Consider the following 24,322-nt stretch of genomic DNA (forward strand, 5'->3'; position numbering starts at 1 on the left):
CTTTGTAATCTCTACAGTATGTGTGACTTACCAGTGTTAGGATGGTGTTGATGAGTGAGGTTAGAATGGGCACTTTTGGAGCTCCCAGGGGAGAATAAACTCTTGGAAGAGATCCCAATTCCATATCCTCTTTTCCTCTAAATGTCCTTTACTTTTTATTTAGTTTTGAGAGACACTAAAGCAAGTCCCTGCAGCTTCAGCATGGAAAGGTGGCTACAGCAGTGCATGGCCTGGCTTATTAAAGTGAATGCACTGCACTTTTTCCTCACTTTCTCCATCACTTAGTCTCTCCTCTCTGTATTTTTCCTCTCTGCCTCCTATGGCTATAATAATGAGTTTCCACAGCTCTTGCCGGTTCCTGGCACACACAGGCATCTGCTCCCCCAGCTCTGGCAGAGTGGGGGGGGGGGGTTACGGGGAAGCGAGTTGTGGCCAGCTTCATGCCCTTTTCCCCCCCACTACACCTGCTTTTCTCTCACCTTCTCACTTCCTCTTCCATTCACTTTCTCTCTCTCATCTCCTGTCAGTGTCTCCTGGTGGCTGGTGCTGTCCCGGTCTCTGGCGGGGGGGCAGGATGTTTGGCCCCCTCTCTAATCTCCCACTCTCCTCTCCTACAGGGACGCCCACTGCGTGAGCAGCAGGAAGTAGCAGCCGCTGTCATCCAGCGCTGTTACAGGAAGTACAAACAGGTAGGCACTCTGGATTGACATATTCTCAGACAGATTTTGGCAGTGTCACTGCTGCCTGTCAGGTGTACTAGACAGGCCTGAGTGAAGAGTACACTGGAAAGATGTACGTACAGCATGTCTGAGGGATTTTGCAGTGTTAGGTTTTTCTTCAGGACCATTTGTGTCATTTCCATTTTTTTTTCTTGTTATCTATGATGGATAACGAGATGTCAACGCATGCCAAAAGTCGTGAAGTGGCAGTATGACAATTGAAGGTGATACCACCCACAGTGGACAGTGCAGGTGCAGTCTGTTGAAACAGAAAAGCAACAATGTTAAATATATAGTGACTGCCATACATGTCCATTTTTGTTTTTTTTTATAAACAATAATTTAAATATGTAGGGCTCTAGGATTTCTGCGATGTGAAGAACGCGGTAGACAGAATTAGATTTAATTTCATTTTATTCTATTCAGACATAAATGCCAAAACTAAAAATCTGAAACAGAATTAGGGGATTTTAGAAGTATATATTGCATAGGTCCCTAATCATACAAGTTGTTCTTTATATTATGAAAAAAAAGATATATATGGATCAACATAAACACTCAAACAACTACTTTTTTTCTTTCTCTTACATGACAGGGGTACTATGGTTACAAGTCAAAGAATTGTTTTTAGGGCTACTTACGAGTCCTTTTTGTTTCTGTCATGCAAAAAAAAAAAAAAAACATACCTGGTGAAAGAAACCCCTCAACCTAGATTTGGAGTATTACTATTGGTCCATTTATCAGGAACGTTTTTTTTCCCCCAATTTTTCATTTTAACTGAAGGTAAAATTTCAAGGTTTTTTCATGACCATGACAAATTTGTTACCTTTCCCACAAGAGCTCGTTCATATCACTTCCATCTATCCCACACCCTGAACCAGCATGCCTAATAGCCTCCAGTCATTCTGTATCTAATCTTACATCAATCTTCTCTTCTTTTCCAAGCTAACATGGATAGCCTTGAAGGTAACACATCCCTGTTTAAGAAGACACTAGAAGCTTTGTGTAAAAAGTCTGTAAAACCGGCAAGTGGTATAACAGCTGCATTAAGACCATTTTATTTATGAAAAATTAATCTGTATCATAGCAAAGTTAAATTCATTTCTATACTGTAATTTAAATTTAATCAAAACTTTCTAGTTTACATTACAACTTAAGTGCTCTCTGTTTATGCTGTTCTGTGTGGAAAATTCACTTTGGCTCTCAGCCCTGACTCTGCGTCCCTCTGCTGTGTGACAGTATGCACTTTATAAGAAGATGACGCAGGCCGCCATCCTTATCCAGAGTAAGTTCCGGAGTTATCACGAGCAGAAGAAGTTCCAGCAGAGTCGGCGGGCGGCCGTGCTGATCCAGCAATACTACCGCAGCTACAGAGAGTTCCGCCGGCTCCGGCCCCACAGACGCAGCTCCGCCTCCGCCCTGGTGCAGCACAAACTCAGGTAGCCCTAGCCACTGCAGTCATTATTTTTCTTTTGTCTTGTTCCTACACACAATACACATGAATTAAGTGACTAATCATTAGGACTTACATGATTGATTTTTTTATATACTTAAAGTAATAGGCTCAGAAGTCAGAAGTATAGACTCAGCAAATGTAATGTGAGGTTTGTAAGCATTCAATCCATGTCAACTGTTTAGCTACAAGTAGAAAAGGACATATTAGTAATAGTTTTCATAAATACAACCAACAACATACCCTGACGTCAAAAGTCATGAGATGTATGACTTATGCAGTTTGTAAATTAAACATCAAGTCAGGGGACAGCTTGGAAATGCCCATGGCTGTACAAGTTGTGAGGTGTTATCTTGTTAGTGAGGTTGAACACTGACCAGCAAGCTCTTGACAAGGCAATGTGAACTATCATAGTTGGGGAGTTAGACCTGATAGTAGATTTCAGATAGATTTGACATTTCATTTCTGAAGATGGGTGGGCATTTAACATAAAAACTAAACTTAAAACACCCCCAGTGGGACAGTACAGTGGGGTGGTGATTAGCATTAGGATTCCCTACACACATCCTGCAGGCCAGTGCAGTGTTCTTCATATTCTATGAGATTTGGCAAAAGTCCAGGGACACAGTACTAGCTCCTGTTCCAAGCTCTGTGGCATGTCAGTGTAAGTTTTATAAACTCTATAAAATTTAATATATATTCTGAACATGGCATCAAAATTCACAACAGTGACTCTATATACAGGTTTATTTTAGCAAGCTTCAAATTATATATATATAGTTTGTGAGTGTTTATTAAAAGGTCTATGTAGTTGGCATGAAGCCTTAACTACATACATCCTGTGTGTTGTATATAAAGACAATTGCATATTGGAAATACATATAAATAAAATGAATTACTAAATACATTTATTATTTAATTTATTTAACAAATATATATTATAATACTTAATTATTATAATATCTAATATTATAATAATGTCTTTAATTGAATGCATTACCGTTTTGTGCTGTTTCAGAAGTAGTTTGCTCACTAAGAGACAGGACCAGGCCGCCCGCAAGATTATGCGTTTCCTGCGCCGCTGCCGCCACAGGTAATCTTCCTCTCTCACACTGACCCCTAGTGGCAGCACCCTGCACGTGACTGACACTGACATATACACACACACACACAAATAATAATGCATTATCTCCACAGTCCTCATTGTGTCAACATCAGCCAGTGTAGCACAACAGGATGACTAAATAAACTAGCACATTGACTGCATGATTCGACATTATTTAATGCTAATGTACACTACTACCTGTATAGATGACTGACCAATATACAACAGTGGGGCTTGTTAGTATGTCAGGTAGAAATCATATTAAAGGAACACTAGCACTTTTCAGCTAAATTTTCTGTCTGCTGATCTACACTTACACATTTGCCAATAGATCAGGTTAAACATGCTGGAGTTTTCCTTTTTTTAATGGTCTGTTGTGAAGGTTTCAAATAAGGGTCGGAGCCCACCCTATTCCTTCCTCTGTTAGGCTCTTTCCCTTGCCTCCCCCTCCCCCCTGCATTCTGTGTGCTAATAGCTATGTGGTGTTGTTTTGCTGTTAATGCGAAGCCCCTTGATGGACCATAGACTGTACAAGCGGGTGAGTGCAGCCTCAGCAACCCAGTTTGTTTCTTTTTCTCTCCATGTATTTTTCCTTTCCTCTTATTTCTAGCTATACACCTGACACCTGCCTCTCTCCATTCTTTCTGTCATATACAGTTTGTACATAGGTTTGGGCATCCTTGACCAAATGACAAATAGAATTTTTTTTTGGGAAGTAGTAAAACATTAAAAAATAATTTCAGCAAATCTTAAGCATAATTCTGGCTTCTTTTTAATAAAAGAAAAGACACAAAATAAAATGAAACTGTTTAGTTTAAAGAGGCCCTGAACCAATTTTTTTCATTAATATGCTTTGAAGTATTAACATGATCGAGCTTAAACATTTTATAAACCTTTTCTAACCTTTAAAAAAAAACACTTATTACAGTCATTTCTCACTCAGTAGCGTCCTCGTGGGTTTAACTGTGTTTATCTACCAATGTCCACAGAAACATCCTCCCATATAGCACTCACAATATGCAATTTCAGTCAATCAATAATCCCGACCCCTGGTGACGTCCAACCATTTGCAGCGCAGCTCTTCCTTCTGCCCCGCCCCTAAACCCATACATCACCCAGTGCTTCTTCCAAACTACTCCTCCCTTTTTTTTAAGCATTAAAATTTGAGCTAAGGGTAGAGTCAGCTAAAATCAAATTACCGTTTTAAGTCTTTCAGTTGTTGGCAGAAGGCAACAAGTTCAAAAGTATTCTTGGGTCACCTTCCATGCATTTCTGTGATGCGGCAGAATTTATAATACTATCATTATCCAAAATTGAAGTGTAATATTTTTCCTTTAACGCACACAATATTGCCAATGCCACGAGCTGCAACACCAGATCAGAGCATTATAGACACACTAAACATTTTATTTATTTTAGTTCCACTGCATTTTAGAATGTTTGTTAGATTAGCCACAGAAACTGTTTACTACCTCTCACCAAAAAAAAACAGCAATAAGTCATTTGTTCGAGGGCGCCCGAATCATTGCCTAAAGACATCACACTCTTATTCCTGTCCTCTCCTTTTCTCTTTCTCTCTGTATCTCTCCCCTCTCTCACTGTTGCTTGATGCCTGCTTGCATGACGGCTGCCGACTGGACAGATGGATTGAAAAGCTCTGAATGAGAGGAAAAATACAGCAACTTGCTGTAAACTAACCACAGTGACACTGCCACACTAAAAAAGCCACAACATTTTTAAACTGAAAAACGACTGCCTCTTTTTGTGTGTTATGGGGAAAAGGCAGATAAGGAGTAGGGCTGTCACTATCCAATGTATTAGTACTAAATTACTGTTTCAATTAATTTGATGGTTAATTGAGCAATGAATGTTTTAAAATAGCCAAAAAAGTAAACAGTTACAAACAAAAGACTCTGTATATAATCGCAATACTATGCAAAAGACATGAAAGAGCTGTGCCACCTATTGGTGACATCCACCGCGCACCTAGGAGAGCAAACGCACCAGACAGTGCTGGGAGAGCTGGATTCTGCATTTCAGCGTGACTCAATTTTTATTTAAATGTATTGATATATTTTTTATATTTTTTTTAATTGTTACCTGGAACTTTTTACAGTTATATATATATATATATATATATATATATATATATATATATATATATATATATATATATATATATATATACACACAGTTGAGGACGATATTATTAGCCCCCCTATGAAATTTTAAGTCTCCTCAAGATTCTGGCAAGATCCTTTTTAGCAGAGCAAGGCAGTTCTAACAGAGCATTTCTGAACATACAATTTTTCATTAGAAGGACCAAAATATTTATATTTGTGCACCAAAATATTATTATGTAAGAATAAGCTAAAATGACCAGGGACATTATTATTAGCCCCCTTTAAGAAATTAACATTTATTAAGTCATCACACAAGCCACTTTTGTGCAGTGATGTGCTTTACCTTCTCAGGTGATGTGCATAAAGGTGATCAGGTGAAACAGATGACTGCACTCAATTAAGTTAAGTTAATTAACTCATTTAAGTTAAAACATGGTATAAAAGCCTCATTATGGAGCTGGCAGTTGAGGAAGCAACATGCCAAAAACAAAGGAAATCAGTTTGGACCTGAGAAAAATAATTATTGATGCACACAAAGCAGGAGAGGGATAAACACAGATATCCAAGCGTTTCCAAGTGTCAAGAACTGGAGTGAGAGGCATCATTCAGAGATTCAAAGACAGCAACACAGTGCAGAACAAGCCTGGCAGAGGTAGAAAGAGAAAGATTTCAGAGAGACTGGAAAGAATACTAGTGAGAAATGTGTCTAGAGACCCCAGATTAACTTCCAAGGCACTGGCAAATGACTTGGCCACATCGGGAATCATAGTCTCTAAGAAGACCATCACTAGAGCTCTGCACAGGAATGAGCTGCGAGCGTGCAGACCAAGAAAAACTCCACTTTTGAGGAAGAGGCACCTTCAAGCAAGACTTAAGTATGCTCGGGACAACCTGGAGAAAAATTATTCATACTGGAAGCGTGTCTTATGGCCTGATGAGACTAAACTAGAGCTCTTTGGCCACAGGGACACTGCTTATGTTTGGAGAAAAAAAGGACAGGCATTCAACCCAAAGAACACCATCCCCACAGTGAAGCATGGTGGTGGGAGTATTGTGCTATGGGGATGCTTCAGTGCATCTGGAACTGGAAATCTTATCAAGGTGGATGGAATCATGAATAAAGAAAAATATGTGACTATTTTGAAAGAGAACCTTAAGCAGTCAGCTGTGAAACTGGGTCTGAGACGTCACTTCATTTTCCAACATGACAATGATCCTAAACACACATCCCTCCTGGTGAAGAACTATCTCCAGATGACCAAAGTGAATGTCATTGAATGGCCTGCACAAAGCCCTGACTTAAATCCAATAGAAAATCTGTGGGGTGACCTAAAGAAAAATGTCCATGCAAGACAACCATTGAATCTAGAGGAACTTGAGAGATTTGCCAAAGAAGAATGGGCCAGGATTCCTCAAATGAAGTGTGAGAGACTTGTTGTAAACTACAACAAACGTCTGCAGGAAGTAATCCAGCAAAAAGGATACACAATTAACTATTAGGATGTGGGGGGCTAATAATTTTGACCCTGATAGTTTTTGTGTTTTGTGTAATATCTTCATTTCTGAGTGGAATACAATATAGTGTAAGCATCCAAAATAAAACTACGATGTCTAAAAAAGCTGTGTTTAGTTTATTTTGCTCTGGTTAATATCACTTGGAAAATCCTTAGAAAACAAGGACTATTTTGTAAGGGGGCTAATAATATCGTCCTCAACTGTGTATATATATATATATATATATATATATATATATATATATATATATATATATATATATATATATATATATATATATATATATATAAACTTAGCTTTAAATAGGCACATATGCATCCTCATGTGACTGCAGAAGTGAATATTTATAAAAGAGGTACATTTTAATCACTCAATTTTGTAATAAAGTAATTGTGACCGCCCTAATAAAAAGTAAAAGGTTGTTCAGTGTTACCTGTGTTGCATGATGGGAGATGACCACAGGCCTTGCTCTCTGAATTACAGGCATGCTGAGAATGCTGTTATTACTGAGGGATGTACAGAATGAACTGCTGGTCATGTTTGCTAGCATCCTTATTTTGTTATAATGAGTGATTCCTGAGAAGTTTGTGATGTTTTGACTGTATAGACTGGGTGTGATTGCTATGTTGAGTTTTCCCCTAATGTAATAAATGATGCAGATGATTAGAGGAGTTTGTGATCTGAGGGAACTGACTTCTACAGAGCACTGTCATCTTTGATAGCTCTATCTGTCTGTGAGTAAGAAAACTGTGATGTTTCCCCTTTTGAATTTATAAATCCAATAAAGCATGCAGACTATTTTAAGCTGTTTGCTCTATATCAGGTTAGGGATAAAACTTGCAAGGTGAGACTATAAAAGAAATGGGACAAGTTCAAAAAGGGTTTGCATACACTAGAGATAGAGCTAGAATAAGGAGGACACTTCAGACAAGATCGGACATGGAGATGATTGATGCTTCACTGTTGAAACAGATGTGAGTCTGTATGTTTCTTAAAGGAGAAATCTGGAGTGAAATGGACTTCGGGTGTAGTTAAACATGATAACAAGTACAAACGTTTGTCAAATAGTCCAACTCTGTTCTCCCCTAGCATTCCAAAATACAGTGCTTTTAGCTGATGCTCCCAGTAGGCTTACAATGCTAGTGTTAAGGCATAGCCTTACCAATGCAAGGAATTTACTATTTTTACACCATTAACAAACTCAAAGTAGCTCCACACTTCATTGGTAGAATTCTGAGGACCCTGACATTTAAAACAAGTGTGATGACTGACCAAGGTATCGGGATACACAGGCCTTACAAGCTTGCAGTACAAGGGAAAATATTAATGAAATAAGTAAATACTAATACATAAGGTATTGGGTTATATAGGGTAATACAGATAACAGGAGTATAGATTAAAAAAAATACAGGGAAGTGTAGGGAGTATAGAGTAGTATGGGGTAGTAAAGGAAATCTGAGGAGTATAGAATAGTATATGGTAATACAGAAAGTATAGGGGAGTATGTAAGAGTAATGTAAGGAAGTGTAGTACATTATTAGAGATTAAAGAGTAGTAGAGGGGAGTAAAGGATGTTTAGGGTAGTCTAGAGAGTATATGGTAATACAGGAAGGTATAGAGGAATAAAATAGGAAATATAGGCGTATGTAAGATTAATATGAGGAGCATGGGTAGTACAGGAAGTGTAGATTAGTATAAGGGAGTATATAGTAATACAGGAAGTACAGGGGAGTATAAAGTAACAATTAGGCAGCTTTTTATATTTTGGCTTTTTTTTTTGCCCATTCAGGTTATTTTATCGCACGTCACATGTCAAAAACAAGAGAAAACACAAATTTGAGTATCACACTGGGATTGCTGTGGATGCAAAAATAGCCACCTACTGACCATCTCATGTTGTAAATAATTTCTGTTGTCCACTGGGTTTACTAACCCTGCTGTGTCCTTTTTTTTTATATACAGAGTGAGCGAATTGAGAAAGGCCAGGGAACATGAGAGTATCCAGAAGAGCCCCCTCACAATGTGACATCACTCTCCAGACTTTTTTCGTGTTTTTCTGTTTCAACCAGACGTTTTACAAGAGGAAAAAATGCTACAAAAAAAGTAAAAGAATTCAGCGAGAAGACTGCATCTCTTATCTATACAGTACTACTGACTCCTGCTACTATACAACAGCATTTTTTTCATATTTCTTCCTTCTGTATTTCTTTTATGAGGGAAAGAGTCAACTTAACTGGAGGAAGAACATTTGCTTCTTGGCATTTTTTGCACTTTTTTCATGACTGAACTGTTTTGGTTTGGAGTGCATAAAAAAAAAAAAAACGTTTTGCTGGGAAAGTACCCTGGAAATGGACTGAATCAGCTGAAGGAACCACGGAAGAAAGAGTGATGAGACATTTGGGAAAAATATGAAAATATGGAATCAATACAGAAACCTGGCAGGACCTGGCTCGAATTGAATTTCATTGTGAAAAAAAAGAGAGAAATTGGTGAGCAAAGTTGTTACCAAAAGAGAAATATGGTTGGTAATCCATTGTTCCATCTTCTGCACATTGTTCAGTTCATAAGCATACATTAGTAAAAATCTCCCTAAAATCTGTACCACACAGCTGCAGCCCATCATATTGCTGAATAGATGGGACAACCTATGAATGTAGGAGAGCATGTATGGGTGACATTTTGATCTATAGGTTTGATTGAGGTAAAATGGGGGGGGGGGGGGGGGGGAGAGAATTAATAGTATTAACATTTATGTAGGGTTTTGTTTTTCTTTGATTTTGTTGTGATCTGTGCTTGAATTGGCTCAGTGCTGAGCTTCAGTACTGGACTCAGCTCTGTCCAAGTCAGCAAGTCTTAACAAGCAAAATCAGTGCAAATATAAAAACCAATATGCCTCGAGGCAAAACATTGAAAACATTAGGTCCGTGTTCTTCTATTTGCTTTTTTTTTTATCTCCATGAATGTAATGGAGACACGAAATGCTATTTCTATTGGCTGAGTCACTATGGATTTTGGATTTTTTGTTGCCTTGATTGTGTAATTTTTTTTGTTGGGGTTAAAAATGCCTGATGTTCTTTTAATAGTCATTGATGATGCTCTTGTTCTGTTGAAGCCAACTTCACAGGCTCTTTATGCCTCTGAAGGGAAGATCACATACATTGCCTTGATATCTTAGAGATTCTCTGTAGGGTCCCTAAGCTAACCCCATAGCAAGGGGTTAGACAAATCCATATTTTTGACAATGGAGCGGTTTCTGTACATAAAGAGGGTTGCTGGTACAGTAATGGGAAGCAAAACATTTATCTGAACGGGATTGTATTTTAGAAATATATTATTTTATTCATTCTAAGGGGTCAAAACAGGTCAGAGTTGAAATCTGAATATTTGTATAGTTTTGTTTGAATGCCTAATAAGTATGGTTGTATTGTTTTGTATATATTGTAAATACCTGGGACAAAGATGAGCTATGTGCATGAAAATCAAAGATACAAGAACAAAAAAAAAAGATTTACAAAATGGAAAAAAAGACAAAGAAGCATTAGTGGCTATGCTCTGTAAAACTTTCACTATAAGAGTATTTTATTTTACTTTTGAATGTTCTTGAGAAGAACATTTTGCTGAAGCATGACCTTACTGCAAATATGAACAATACCGTACTTATGAGGTAGAAGAAAAACAGCATTATCATTAGACAAAAAAAGGTTATGTTTACATCAGTTTGTTTTATTGGGCTACCAAGAGTCTTTTTCGCCATTGGTGCCAAGTAATGTGAATGCTACTGCTTAAGAACAATTATTAAGTTCATCTTTGCTGAACAGATAATCATACACTCAGTAGGACTAACATTAGCTACCATAATCATCTCATCACCACTGACCAGTGAACGCGGGCGGAGTAAAGTGCCACAGAGGGTAAAGGATGTGATTGATACGTAGCCTTTAAGTCTCCCACTCATAGCCCGTTTTACTGTGTTCTGTAATGTAAATCGGAATAATCTACATATGTTTGTTTTCAATCATGGGTGCATAAAATTCCATACTGATTAGAAATTAACTGTTGATTAACCTCAACACTGAAATCATTGAAACACTAAGAATATGAAGTAGTGCTGCTGTCTGGTTGTGATCTGATAGTGATTATGGTCTAATCTATGCTCCCTTTTTAAATGCTGAAACACAAGCAATGGTCTTTGAATGTGTAGACAAACAACATCGGTGCTAAAAGTCACAGCATGGCAGGATCATTGGGACCGACAGGCAAAGGTCAACAGGTTTGGCCATTATTCAACTCTGGCTTGGAGCCAGGGCAGTGGTTTGCACAATTAGGCACTAAAGTAGCTCGCTTCACATGTTCCAGCAGCTTTGGAGGAGAAATCTACCCTTCTAACTAGACTAAATAGAGCTTGGAAGTCAGATCAGGACATAAATTCCAGGATATAATAAAATAAGAATATAATAATAATACAAGGAAACACCTGAATAGTCTGTCTTTTTTAATAATTAAATATTTGGTGCATTTTTGTATTTATTTTGTATTTATTTTAGTATGTATTTCAGTTCTTTAAAACATTGTTTAAATGTTGTTTCAGTATTATGTGAGCTGTATAGTTTGCATTTGTTTGAACCTGTTTGTTGGAGATTTATTGTTATGTGTACATGTGGGAAGTGCCTAATCATATGTACATACGTTAAATGCAGCAAATTTCAGTCAGCATGTTATGTACAAAAAAATGGACAAATTGGAAAAATGTTGAGCAATGAATGAATGGCGTCTTGGGTAAATGGAATGTAAAGGTAACTCCATTCTCCAGCATATTAGAGGTTCCTTTACCTGATCATGTTTTTTGTCCCTCTTTTTAAACCCTGTTTTTTTTTCGTTTGTTTGTTTGTTTTACACTTGTATGCCCGGTTTGATCACTTGAAGCCTATTGGAACTGCCAGTCGAAACCATAAGGACTTCACCCAAAGTCCTGTGGTCATTGCCTTGCATCCACTTATTCCAGAAGCAGTTTAATTGGTTGTCGGCTATTGCACTGCTGCAGCAACCTGAGAAGGTCTTCTTATTATGCTTGCATGGGAAACATAGATAACAGGGTGGTTAAAGCGCACCCAAAGCATGCTTCTTTTTGTAGATTCGGTAGTCAGGTAGTCAGACTTGTTGAAGAAATAATGTTCTGTAAGGCAACAATGTTGGTTTAGTAACTCATATAGAAACCTTGAAGGACGGCGAGGGGCCTCAAAATGAATGGCAGATGAGAGATCTACAGCGAAGTCGATCCATGGGCACCTATCTATCAATATTCACAGATGTTTCTCAAACAAGGTTTTCTGATTGAGTTCTGCATTAAAATTCACTTCAGTTTCATCCATTCTTTATCTTTACCTCTATTACTAGATTTCGGGTCACTTCAACTGGTCAAAACTCTCTTCATATCTTCACCACATCCACTTGCACACATGCACGCAACAGTGCCGTGTCCATACCTAAGCTAAACATGCCGGGGTGTTCGTTGCACTCGCGGGCAGCCAGAACCTGCGACCTCTTGAGTAAATCTCCTAGGGTAGTGAAAGAGTTAGCCTCACTTTTGTATTTTTACTCAGGGTGCCAAAAACTAGGGAGAGGGGGAAGTGGAGCAGGTCACTGGAGAATCAGCTGCTGCTTACTGGGGGGCTAATAAAATAATAAGAGCCAGAGCCAGTCTTGATCAAATTACTGTGATTTTGATTCTTTTCATGCTGTTCATTTTTACCACATGGGCTAATTTGTTGTACCATAGACTTAAAAAAAGACCACTGTACCTAAAAAACAGAAAAGAACCCATCAAAGTGGCTTTTCATCCGTTTTCAATCCCACATTAGTAGAGAGAGATTGGCGTCTCTGGTAGCAGAAAGCTAAATAGAATGCTAATAGCTAGGTATGCTACAGTCCTTGTATATGCTTGATAACATTTCAGACCGAAACACTGCCATTGATAGACAATACATATTGTACGAACAAAATTACAGCGTAAATACGTAATACAGCAGCACTGATCTGATCTTTTCTGTGATTTTTACTTTACAGTTTAGAAACAGGCTTGAGGAATTTTAGCATGCTGGACCATGGACACAGTAAGCAGTTAGCAGTGTCTCCCACATAGCATGCTCATGGGGGCATGAATGTCCATGTTGGTCCTACATATGGATGCCAATCAGGGTCAGTGATGGGACTAGATGGGAATGTGGGATTCAAGGGCCCAATTCTGACCAGGATTAAGGGTAAAACACGGGGCCCATCTGGGTTGTACACTGGAACCTACCAAGTCCATGTTTCCCACCCATGAGCAGGTTACCTGAGAGACCTCATCTAAGCACCTGAAAAGCAAAACTGACCTCCTCAGAACATGGTCTGTAGTCATGCTAGGCCTAAAGCTCAGCTCACAGGTACCTAGCCAGGATTTCTAGCTTCTACTTTGTCACGTTTTTTGTCATTACCGAAACTACCTTTCCTACTCTTCTGTTAGCTGCACCCACACTCAAGAAGGCACACAGAGATAAGAGTCCAAATCCGTCCCACAAAGTTCTCCATTTGTGGACACAGAGCAATAAACATGTCTTACGAAGTCGAGACCTGCAGACCTAATGGAGACAACTAAAAAAACAACAACAATTGGGCACAATGCAGTTGACTTTCAACTAATTATGCAAAATGCCAGCAGGCTATTGCGAGATTAGCGTTCAGTAGGCCTAGTTTATGGACAGCAGTTTATAGGACACCCTTTTACGGATCTGCACGTTTTCATCACTTCCAAAAACCCAGAAAAATAGTGGCCCTGCTTTTATTCCAGGCTACTGGGGCCCTTGACACTTTGCATGTATAACTAGTGTTAGATATCTTTTTCTCTCCTCTCTAGCTGTCTTTCTCTGTCTTTCCCTGTTATGTAGCCTTTTTCCTTCCCTCCCCTCCAATTTGTTCAGCTGTTTATTTATTTATGATTTTTCATTTTAATTTGTGTAAGACAATTGATTTGTATTTCTTTCTCCCCTTCCCTAGTTTGTAAGTTTTATTTTTGTATTTGTGCATGTAAAACCGTCACTGAATCGATGGATATGTTAAAAAAAGAGAACTCAGCTGCTGAAGCCATGCAAAATGTTTTGAATTGCCCTTAAAATATGAAAGATGTTTTCTGAATGCTTTATATTCTTTCTGCTGTAAAATAATAAAAGGGGGAAAATTACTCTGAGTTGTCATTTTCTCTAAGTTTTTATGACAGCAGGAACAAATAGAGCATACTTGTGCTCCCTTAATGTTCTGTCTGTAACATTAAGAGATGAGCAGACATGAAACTACATACTTTTTACTTGTTACAGGTTTTAAAATCAGACATGGGGGTAACGTTTCCTGTAGCATAATTGTTAAGTCTGAAAATACACAGAAATATGCACATTAGCACATGACAGAAAGAGTGTGTGAGAGACAATGGTGGAGTGGTTGAGAGAGAGACAGAGCAGGCGGGCGAGGTGTAGCGTGTGAGAGAAAGAGAGACAGAACTGGTAAGCGGGTGAGAGGCGAGAGAGATGTAGCGTGTGAGAGAGAGACACAGAACTGGTAAGAGAAACGGAGCGGGTGAGAAATAGAGAGAAAGAGGAGGGAGAGACGATGTGGGTGGGCAAGAGAGAGACGGAACTGGTACGAGAAAGCAAGTGAGAAAAAGACTGAGCAGGGGAGAGAGAGACAGAGCGGGCAGAATAGAGAGACACGAAGAGATATGGCGGGCGAGAGAGAGACAAAGCAGGTGGGCGAGATGTAGCGTGAGAGAGCGTGAGAGAGAGAGAGAAAGACAGAACTGGTAAGAGAGTGAGAGCAGCTGAGAGATATGTAGCGTGTGAGAGAAAGAGACAAAACTGGTAAGAGAGACGGAGCGGGCGAGAAAGAGAGTGAAAGAGGAGTGAGAGACGAAGTGGGTGGGCAAGCGAGAGAGCAGGCAAGAGACAGAACTAGGTAGAGAGAGCAAGTGAGAGACGGCACTGGCAAGAGAGAGCAAGTGATAGATAGATAGATAGATAGATAGATAGATAGATAGATAGATAGATAGATAGATAGATAGATAGATAGATAGATAGATAGATAGATAGATAGACGAGAGAGACAACGGGCAAGAAAGAGACAGAGCGGGCGAGAAAAAGACTCAACTGGCAAGAAAGTAAGAGAGAGATAAAAACAAAGCAAGAGATTGAGAGAGAGAGAGAGAGAGAGAGAGAGAGAGAGACTAAGCAGGTGAGAGAGCAGACCAGAAAGCGTGTGGGTAGGAGAGTGGGGGATGGAGGGAGCGGGCAAGAGGGAGAGAGAGTGGGAGAGATAAAGAGATAGAAGGAGCAGGTGAGAGAGAATACAGTACAGATGTCTTCTTATTTTTTTTTTTACTGTATTTCCAAAGTATCAGATCAGGATTCTGTATCGGCAGATACTCAAAATCAAATGACTGAGGAAGCAAAAGACTGAACAGGACATCCCAAGTACTCTGTAACAAATATAGCATTAATCCTCTGTGTATAAAGACTAGGGGTGTAAATCACAAGATTCATTACGATACGATACGATACGATTATTTTAGTCAACGATGCGATAACGTACGATACCTCAAATTATGTCACGATACGATGCGATATGATACGATACGATACGACTTGCTGAGGGCTCCTGCATTGTGTAACTCTTAACTCAAACATGTGCTCGGCAAACAGCAGTGGAGAGTAACGGAGAATAGGCGGAGAATAACACAGAGCAGAACAATGCAATATTTAAACCTCTTACTGCAGATCCAATTTTATGCTCATTTTTATGCGATTTGCAATACTACGATATAACAATGAATATCTTAAGTTTTACATATAGCACAATGACCATTCAGGGCTTAATTTGAAGTAGACAGTTGGGGGCAAAACAATAACTCACTTCAAGACTTTAATTTCCATTATTTAGGTTCCATTTGAGAACATCAAATGCAGAAGAAAACGTAAAATAAAAAAAAATAAAAAAAAGCACCTGTTATATTTGGAGTTTACAATGCGTGTATGGATGTTGGTGAGGAATAGTCAATCATGCTCTACATTTCCTGATTTAGTAGTTGTAATTTATATCACAAAGCAAAGTTACACTGCATTATATTAGGTGTCCACCAGGCGTCTCCAAAGTGTTCAAAATCTCTCCAGGAGAAGCCTTCTGAAGAATGGCTGTGACCTGATTTGATTGGACACCCACGTGATCCAGCACTCACGCCATTGGTTCAAAAGACGATCACTCAAGAAAAGTAGTTGTTTGTGGACCAATAAAAACCACAGAATCTAGAAGAAGACACCCTTAGCTTTGGATTCACGTACAACTTTACGTAAAAACTGAGAACTGAGAAATTACGTTGCAGTTGCGCTGAAACTAAATGCATGTGTGTGAGGAGAAGTGAGCAGGGGAATAAAGGACCTTTTGAATATTTTATCTGCGGTTCAATGCTGTACTGTGGATGCTGTGATAGTGATTTTTTTATAATATAATCTGATGTTATTTTACATACTAATAATATTTTATAAGGCTATTTTGTTGGGGAGGCGTGTTCCCCATGTAAACAATGTAAAAAAAAAAAACAGGCTGTTTTCAGTTGGAGATTTCTGGCGACTGGTTTCATGTAGATGGCTGTAAATTTGCATGCAGGTAGTTAAATTAGTACTAAAGAATATGAGTTGGTTAGTTGGTCGCTCTGTTTAGAATATTTGACGCTTTGAAGCATTCTACTTTACATAGTCAGAACGGGCCCGCCGGCGACCCGCAAGACGGAGCTTCTGCAGTAACCGGTTAAACGCACGTGAAAAACACATGCATCGATGTTTTTACGTCAAATCGATGCATCGTATCGTTCATAGTTGTATCGATGCATCGATACAGATCGATGTATTGTTACAGCACTAATAAAGACTAAGTTGGTCCTCCTGACATTGAGAATGCCTGTGAAGTTTGATATTAATCAGATATTCAACTACATATTTGGCTGTTCTTTTGCTCACACACAATGTCCTAAACTGTTCCAAATTACATTTTCTAAACTATAGAGGAAGAGAGAAGAGCCTACAAACGTTATTTATTGCTGTACAAAAAGCTGCAGCAGGCATCCAAGAGGATAAGGGACTGTCAAGTAAGGTAATAATAATAAATAATAATATAAATAACCAAAATTTCTGCTTAAGTAAGGTAAAGTACTTGTCTTTTTTTTTTTTTTTTGTAAATTGTGAATGTTAAACCGCCACTGAATCAATGAATATGTTAAAAAGTAATGAGATTTCTAAGATAGACGAATCAACAGCCTTAGCAAATTCCAAAAATCTAAAAGGAGAGCAACATATGCATACCTGCCAACCCTGAAACAATATGAGTACACAAACTTACAACTTGGGATGACATGGCGAAATGTGAGACCAAACAATATGCATACTTTAGAACATGCAATCAAACAAACATACTAATAAGCCAAAATGCGCACCATTTACACAAAATGCATACATTTGTGCAGGTCTGCATATACATTAGTAAGGAATACACCGAAGTTGTCCAGTAAAAAAGAAGAAACTTTTTCCAGCCATAAAAGCCACAAGAGAAAGAGGGGAAGTGGCATATCTCAGATATGGCAAACTAGTAGACCATCCTCCCTCTAAAAACATAAATAAATAAAAAATAAAATAATAAATTCTATAGTAATACATAGAACACGCAGTGTACAAGAACATAAGCCTAAATAAACAATGGGTATAACTAAGCAGTCCATTACATAGATGATGTAAAACAATCATGAAAGTAAACATAAAATGCCTTTCAAAAATAAACAACCAAAAAGTAGGCTAAACATAGAAAACCATAATATATGAAGTATGTGATCTCAAGCTATGTCAGAAACACACCTAGATAGTACTTTTGCTGATGGGGAATTAGCAATACAAAGGTTTAATATTTATAGAAAAGACAAGAACAAATATGGTGGAGGGGCTATAACTTACATCAAGGCACATTCTGCTGTAAAGCATAGAACTAATTTGTCTTTTAATGAACAAGAAGCAAATTCAACTACTTCACATTCAGCCTGTGCTTGTAGAATATGCTACCGACCACCTAGTGCGGACAGTAAATAACAAAATATTAGATGAACAAAAGGAAATAAATGACCTTGGTGAAAAACATTGACTGGTTATCAGTGTCTTGTCCAATTAAAAAGAGGTGGTTATATACATTAAGCATATTACGTAAAACAAGATGTAAAACTAACAAAAAGAACGATAACAAATGAAGCAATGTAAAAAATCTGTGCACCGATGCACCAGTTGGTTAGTTATCATAACTTGTTGGCAATAACAAGTAAAACCAAGGTTCCAAAAGCAGCACCACAAGTTATTACAAGACAAACATACTGACAGTTTATATTAGACAGACTTATTAAAATCTGTAGAAGTTTAGAAGCCAGATCCAGGTTTAGACATATTTAGATAAACTTACAACACTAAAAAAAGTCCACAGGAGAAAAACAAAGGCTGCATAGATGTTCGATGAAAACAAACACAAAAAAAAAAAAAACATCATAGTCCAAAGAAATAAGGTAATATATATATATATATATATATATATATATATATATATGCCATAAAAGATGGCTGTACTTAACTTTGGAAGGTACATTGTTAATTAAGAAATTATGCTTGTAAACTTTATAAAAGATGAAAAATTATGAAAATAGAGTTGGAGCAATTGCGGTAACAATGAGAAGTAACTATGGAAGAATGAATAGTATATTGGGTAGGAAGGAGAATGTGATAATTTTTAACTAAACCTTAATCAATTGCTGAATATGTAAATTATTATTTTATTAACAAACTTAATGGCAAACAATCATGCTCAAGTATAAGAGAGTCAACTTATAAAAGTGAGAAACTGCTGTTGTAAAAACGGACATGCTAACGAGAAAGAACAGCAAATGTTCTTTAAATTGACCGAACATTAAATATGAAGGCTTACTACCAGTCTTGGGCACACTATTAGAAAACATAATGACATAAAAAATGCTAAATTACTTATCTGACAACAATCTTACTAACTCTTGGCATGTTTTTAGGAGAACATTCAACAGTCATGGCATTAATTCAGGTGAATGAGGATTGGTTAAAATAGTGCTGGACGATATGGCCAAAATTTATATCACGATATATTCCTTAAATTTCGGTCGATACGATATAATTTCGATATCGATAAATACTTTGAAGGCCTCAGAAAAAGAATCCCTGCAATCTCTGCAGCTTGCACTGCAAATTTAAATTATTATTTAACTGTGTATTTGCACTTTTTGTATCAATCTATCTAATGGAAATCTGTACCTACTACTGTATGAAAATGTTTTTTAAGTCTTTGAAACCTCCTTTCACAAAAACTTTAATACTTTAGAAATAAAAGTAGTCAAAATAAATCAATGCTCAATTTTATTTGCATATAGCAAAATAATAACATGACATCCCTGCCAAACATAAGCCTATATAACTATTACAAATAAAAATAACTTTAAATGACAACAGAGGCAGAGCTTCTTATTCATTGTAAACAAATTTAACAGATTAAAACAAAAGTGTTCAACTAGGATATATAATACAAGAAGCCTTTATATACATAAAAGCAACAAGATTTTCCCGTCAAATAAACAAACCTATAGGATTTTTCAACTATAAATAACTTAGTGACAACATAATCTATTAAAGTGCTTCAGCCAGAATACAAGAGGTATTCAACATGATATCCACGTCAAATAAACAAACCTAAAGGATTCATAAACTTTAAATAACTTAGTTTCAACATAATCTATTAAAGTGCTTCAGTCAGTATAAGGAAAATATTGTATGTAGTGGAGTTGCTTGAGGTGGTGGAACAGATTAGATGTATTAACGTTACGCTGCTTGTCGGCTCCACTCACCGGCACAATTTGCAGCAAAGCGGCAAGCGAGCGGACCCGCGGCTGGGCGAGCGGAGCCGCGGATGAGCGAGCGGAGGCGCGGCTGGGCGAGCGGAGCCGCGGATGAGCGAGCGGAGGCGCGGATGAGCGAGCGGAGGCGCGGATGAGCGAGCGGAGGCGCGGATGAGCGAGCGGAGGCGCGGATGAGCGAGCGGACCCGCGGCTGGGCCAGCGGAGCCGCGGATGAGCGAGCGGAGGCGCGGATGAGCGAGCGGACCCGCGGCTGGGCGAGCGGAGCCGCGGATGAGCGAGCGGAGGCGCGGCTGGGCGAGCGGAGCCGCGGATGAGCGAGCGGAGGCGCGGATGAGCGAGCGGACCCGCGGCTGGGCCAGCGGAGCCGCGGATGAGCGAGCGGACGCGCGGATGGGCGAGCGAAACAGCGGCTGACCGAACCGAGTCTACCCTAGCCTTGGATCCGCTCGTCCCGGCTCCGTTTCGAGACATTTTAGATGCGTAGCGGAGCGGACCTGAACCTAACCTAGCCTAGCCTAGCCTATCTGGCTACGTGCCTGTGTGATTGCGTCATCACGCACTGAGGTAGCACAGCTATGGGGGCTGAATGTGTTTGGCTCTGCGGCGAGCTGACGCCAGTAAAAAACGCCTGTCCGTGACAGATTCTGTACATAATACATATCGATATACCACAAAAGTGATATCACCGTTATTGAAACATTTCTTATCGCGATAAATACCGATATCGAATTATTGTCCAGGCCTAGGTTAAAATAACCATAAGTTAGTCTAAGCAGTTCTTTTAGATCTCAGTGTAGCATTTGATGAGCTGTTGTTGGAGGAACTAGTTTGTTATGGGATGAATTTGAATGTAATAGCTTGGTTTAAAAGTATTTTTGATAGGATTCAGAAGGTGTGATGTCAGTAGGCATTCACCAATGTACTTTGGGACACTATTATATACATTGTGTAGTGTTGATTTAACAATGAGAAAATAATCTTACCTGAACCTGTTCCTTAGGAGACTGGTGGTCTTCCAGCTCTCCAGCTCTCTGATGGAAGAGCCCTCGGTTAACTGGTGGAGAGGGGGGGGGATCTGAGCTGCTCCGGGAACCTGTGGGAAAGGGTAAAAACAAGATTTGTAAATGTATTACAGTTGTGCAATGTACATATTTAAACTAATAGTGATATTTTAGTGTTGAGTAATTATCAGTCATTGTAATTACCCATAGTCTGTAATAATGGTAGCGTCCAATTGCTTAGGGGTGGGGCTACATCTTTAAAAGGGGAAAGGACTGAACGAATGGGTTTTTTAAGGATTTTGCTACAGAAAGGTTGGGTTTTAGACAGCAGGGCAACTGTAATCCTCCCCTGACTGTTGTAAAGTCAGATAGCCCTAATCCAGAACTACTATATCTAGTCAGTTAGGCTAAGAATACTCTCAATCACATCTGTTTTCATTTTGTACAGTTTTTCTATGTGTTTGCATTCTGTGAACATTCAATAAAGAACACTGGGGATTAGGAAATCACCTTGGATTTATTCATCTCTCTCTTGGCGGAGAAGCTCACCTCCATTGCTTCCACCAGACTATACATAAACCCTAAACTATTCTAATCAGAAACATTACAAAAGATTTACTACAGTGGAAGTTTGACAGAGAGTAAGAATGTAAATTTGGAAGTACCACAAGGAAGCTGTATTGTCCCATTATTATTCTCAATATACATAAATATTATTAAAGCATTAACTGCTTCAGTTAATGATCCATCTAATATGTTGAAGGAAGAGCTAGTCAATGAACTAATAATAAATATATCAAAAACAAAAACTATTATAACTGGGTGTAATTTGAGTGAGGAACATTTGAGTTAACATTAAATACACATCAAATTTCATTACAGCAGACCATTTTTAAAAGCTTTAAACTCCAGTTCTAAACACTCACCAACAGCTGACCAACCAATCAATACACAGTGTAGGAAAAAAATAAGCACATTTTTTCAATATAACAATTATCAATCGTTTATAAACTTATCATTTTTAAGATTAAGATTTTGCTCAAATTCTCCATAAGGATCCATTTAGTCGGAAGCGCCATCTGGTGGTCAAACAAAACCCGGACGAGATTCTTAAATTGGGTTTATTCTCTCAAAACGAACTCTGGTATTCTTCCGTTCTCACAGTTTGTGACCCGAAATTTTCAATTTAATTCAATTCAATTTTATTTATATAGCGCTTTTTTACAACAAAAGTTGTCACAAAGCAGCTTTACAGGAAAAAACAGGACCACGCCTCTTAAGAGCAGCAGCACAGAGATGACAATTTTTATGGTCACACAGTGACAAGGAAAAACTCCCTTTAAGAGGAAGGAACCAAGACTCAGTCAGGGGAACCCATCCTACTCGGATTGACCCGCTCAGTACAAACAAATAAACAATAAACAAATAACAGAACAAACCAGTAGAGAGAATGAGCTATAGCTTATGTAACAGTGCAGAGAATGAATGTGAGCTATAGCTAATTAACAGGTAGCGTTACTAATTTATAAATATAAAAATGTGATGGGCACAAATTATAGAGCTATGGCTAATATAGAAACAGATTCTGAGTGTTTTAACTGTTAAATGTAGCTACCCAACTCATAAACGCAAATGTAAGACAATAAGAAGGCCAACTACCACATATGTATACTAAAACTATTAGGCTAAACTAGCTAGTTAGCCAGCTTAGATGTTTGGTAGTGAAAGTTTGTGGGATTTTTTTGTAAGTTAATTTACACCAAATTAGCAGGTCTAAGTCAATAATAATAGTTATGAGCATTTCAATATGTACAATACACTGAGAAACAATGTAGTTATATCTTAATTTGTATCTTTGAGCTTTTTGTACAAATACACAAAGTGTAGCTAAATACCCAGTGTGAACCTGTAAGTTAATGTTAAGTTACACTAATAATGATTATAACTTACGTTGGATAGCTTTTATACAGATAACTAGATAGTTAACGTTAGTTATCTTACAGTTTTAACAGCAAATACACCAATTAATGTTAACCTATAAACATTTACCTTTTAAATAATTACCACTGTTAGCTTCCTAGGTTAGCATTTATCATAATTACACCTGATGTAGAATTAACGTTAACGCTAGCTAACTAAAGTTAGCGCTATATAGCTGGCTTAACTTTACTCTGTTTAAAGGGAATTTAACGTAATATGTTATGTTATACAATTACATTTGATAAAATAGTACCTTTTGTAGAATTATTCTTTAAATTTCTAAAGCCACATTTGGTTTGATATGACCACGTATTTTAGCTTTACGTTGGGTAAACTCAAAACTCGTAAGCGACAGGAAAATCCCACCTTAAATTTTATGACGATAGCTACTTTGCTTTAGCTAGTTAACATTAGTAAAGTTAACTAACTTAAATATGTGGCTCGGTTTTTTTAAACACTCAAAAATATGAAGTTAGAAAAAAGACAAAACATACAAACGTTACAGGCCTGAGCCGAGACTCAAAACTTAAATGTCAGCTTAGATAAAGTTAGCGAAAAATAAATGTCAGCTTACCTCAGGTTGGCGTCGCTGAGCGCGTGTCGTACTGGAGCTTTCCCCCTAAAAGCCGCTCGGAGACTCTGAGCGCTATCTGAGTAAAAGTTTAACAGCTTCTGTTTCCAGCTAGTTCAGAAGAAACAGTCATTTTGCTTGTTTTATCCAACACATCGGTCTTTACATGCGGCAGGCGAGCAAACACACCTGTAGCTAGGTTAATAAATTAGCTAGCTAGCGGGACTGGCTAAGCTAACGCTAATGAGCCAACAGAACTTGGTTTGAAAACTCTTTAAAAAACATAATATACACAAGCGCTCTTCGGTTTAAACGTCAGTGTCCTCATAATTCCCAGTTTATCGACCAGTCAGAACATTAGAGAGCTTTGTTTACCGAGTAGGTAAACTTTTACCTCTCCTTTAACTAGATAGCTAACAAGCTAACTATCGTTTCACCGCTGCCTCCACTCTCGTTGTTTTTCCCCTCGGGCTCCCTCCAATTTCCAACTCCTCCCCTTCACCTGCTCACTTCATTCTGCCTAGCTAGCTCCCTTAATGGCCATTAAGCTGCCTTGCTGTATTAGAACATAAAATAGCGCTGGAAAAAATAAGAGACCACTTAAAAATTATGAGTTTCTTTAATTTTACTTTAAAATTGAAAATCTCTGGAATATAACCAAGAGAAAGGTGGATGATCTCAAGCTAACAAACCAAGCAGAACTGCTTGAACTGCTTTTTGCACCGGGAGTGACATAAAGTTATCCAAAAGCAGTGTGTAAGACTGGTGGAGGAGAACATGCCAAGGTGCATGAAAACTGTGATTAAAAATTATTATTATTATTATTATTATTATTATTATTATTATTATTATTATTATTATTATTATTACACC

The 24,322-nt window shown here is 38.2% G+C and overlaps 1 protein-coding gene and 1 long non-coding RNA gene across 14 annotated transcripts in view; one reads left to right on the plus strand and one right to left on the minus strand.

The window, feature by feature from the left end:
* The window catches only part of camta1a (calmodulin binding transcription activator 1a), a 636,729-nt gene extending 627,095 nt beyond the window's left edge, over positions 1 to 9,634 (plus strand). For 5 of the 12 annotated variants that reach the window (XM_049462994.1, XM_022676970.2, XM_049462999.1 and 2 more), the window contains 6 exons: positions 618 to 689; positions 1,665 to 1,685; positions 1,959 to 2,158; positions 3,191 to 3,265; positions 3,785 to 3,815; positions 8,878 to 9,634. In XM_049462994.1, coding sequence (XP_049318951.1) covers positions 618 to 689; positions 1,665 to 1,685; positions 1,959 to 2,158; positions 3,191 to 3,265; positions 3,785 to 3,815; positions 8,878 to 8,910 — 432 coding nt within the window. In that variant the 3' untranslated portion in view covers positions 8,911 to 9,634. The remainder of the gene's footprint in view (positions 1 to 617; positions 690 to 1,664; positions 1,686 to 1,958; positions 2,159 to 3,190; positions 3,266 to 3,784; positions 3,816 to 8,877) is intronic. The other 7 variants (XM_049462995.1, XM_049462997.1, XM_049462998.1 and 4 more) reach the window with 5 other exon arrangements.
* On the minus strand, positions 687 to 23,953 carry LOC111194065 (uncharacterized). Of its 2 annotated transcripts, XR_007423861.1 has the most exons (5): positions 23,453 to 23,952; positions 20,881 to 20,990; positions 3,173 to 3,321; positions 1,915 to 2,202; positions 687 to 978 (listed from the first exon to the last, which is right to left on the minus strand). It is a non-coding gene; the product is annotated as an uncharacterized LOC111194065 (long non-coding RNA). The 2 variants fall into 2 exon arrangements; XR_002650870.2 differs by lacking the exon at positions 687 to 978 and having other exon boundaries at positions 1,057 to 2,202; positions 23,453 to 23,953.
* Between the last annotated feature and the right edge of the window lie 369 nt (positions 23,954 to 24,322).

The sequence above is a fragment of the Astyanax mexicanus genome, chromosome 13 (assembly GCF_023375975.1).
Source record: "Astyanax mexicanus isolate ESR-SI-001 chromosome 13, AstMex3_surface, whole genome shotgun sequence".
NCBI classification, from domain to species: Eukaryota; Metazoa; Chordata; class Actinopteri; order Characiformes; family Acestrorhamphidae; genus Astyanax; species Astyanax mexicanus.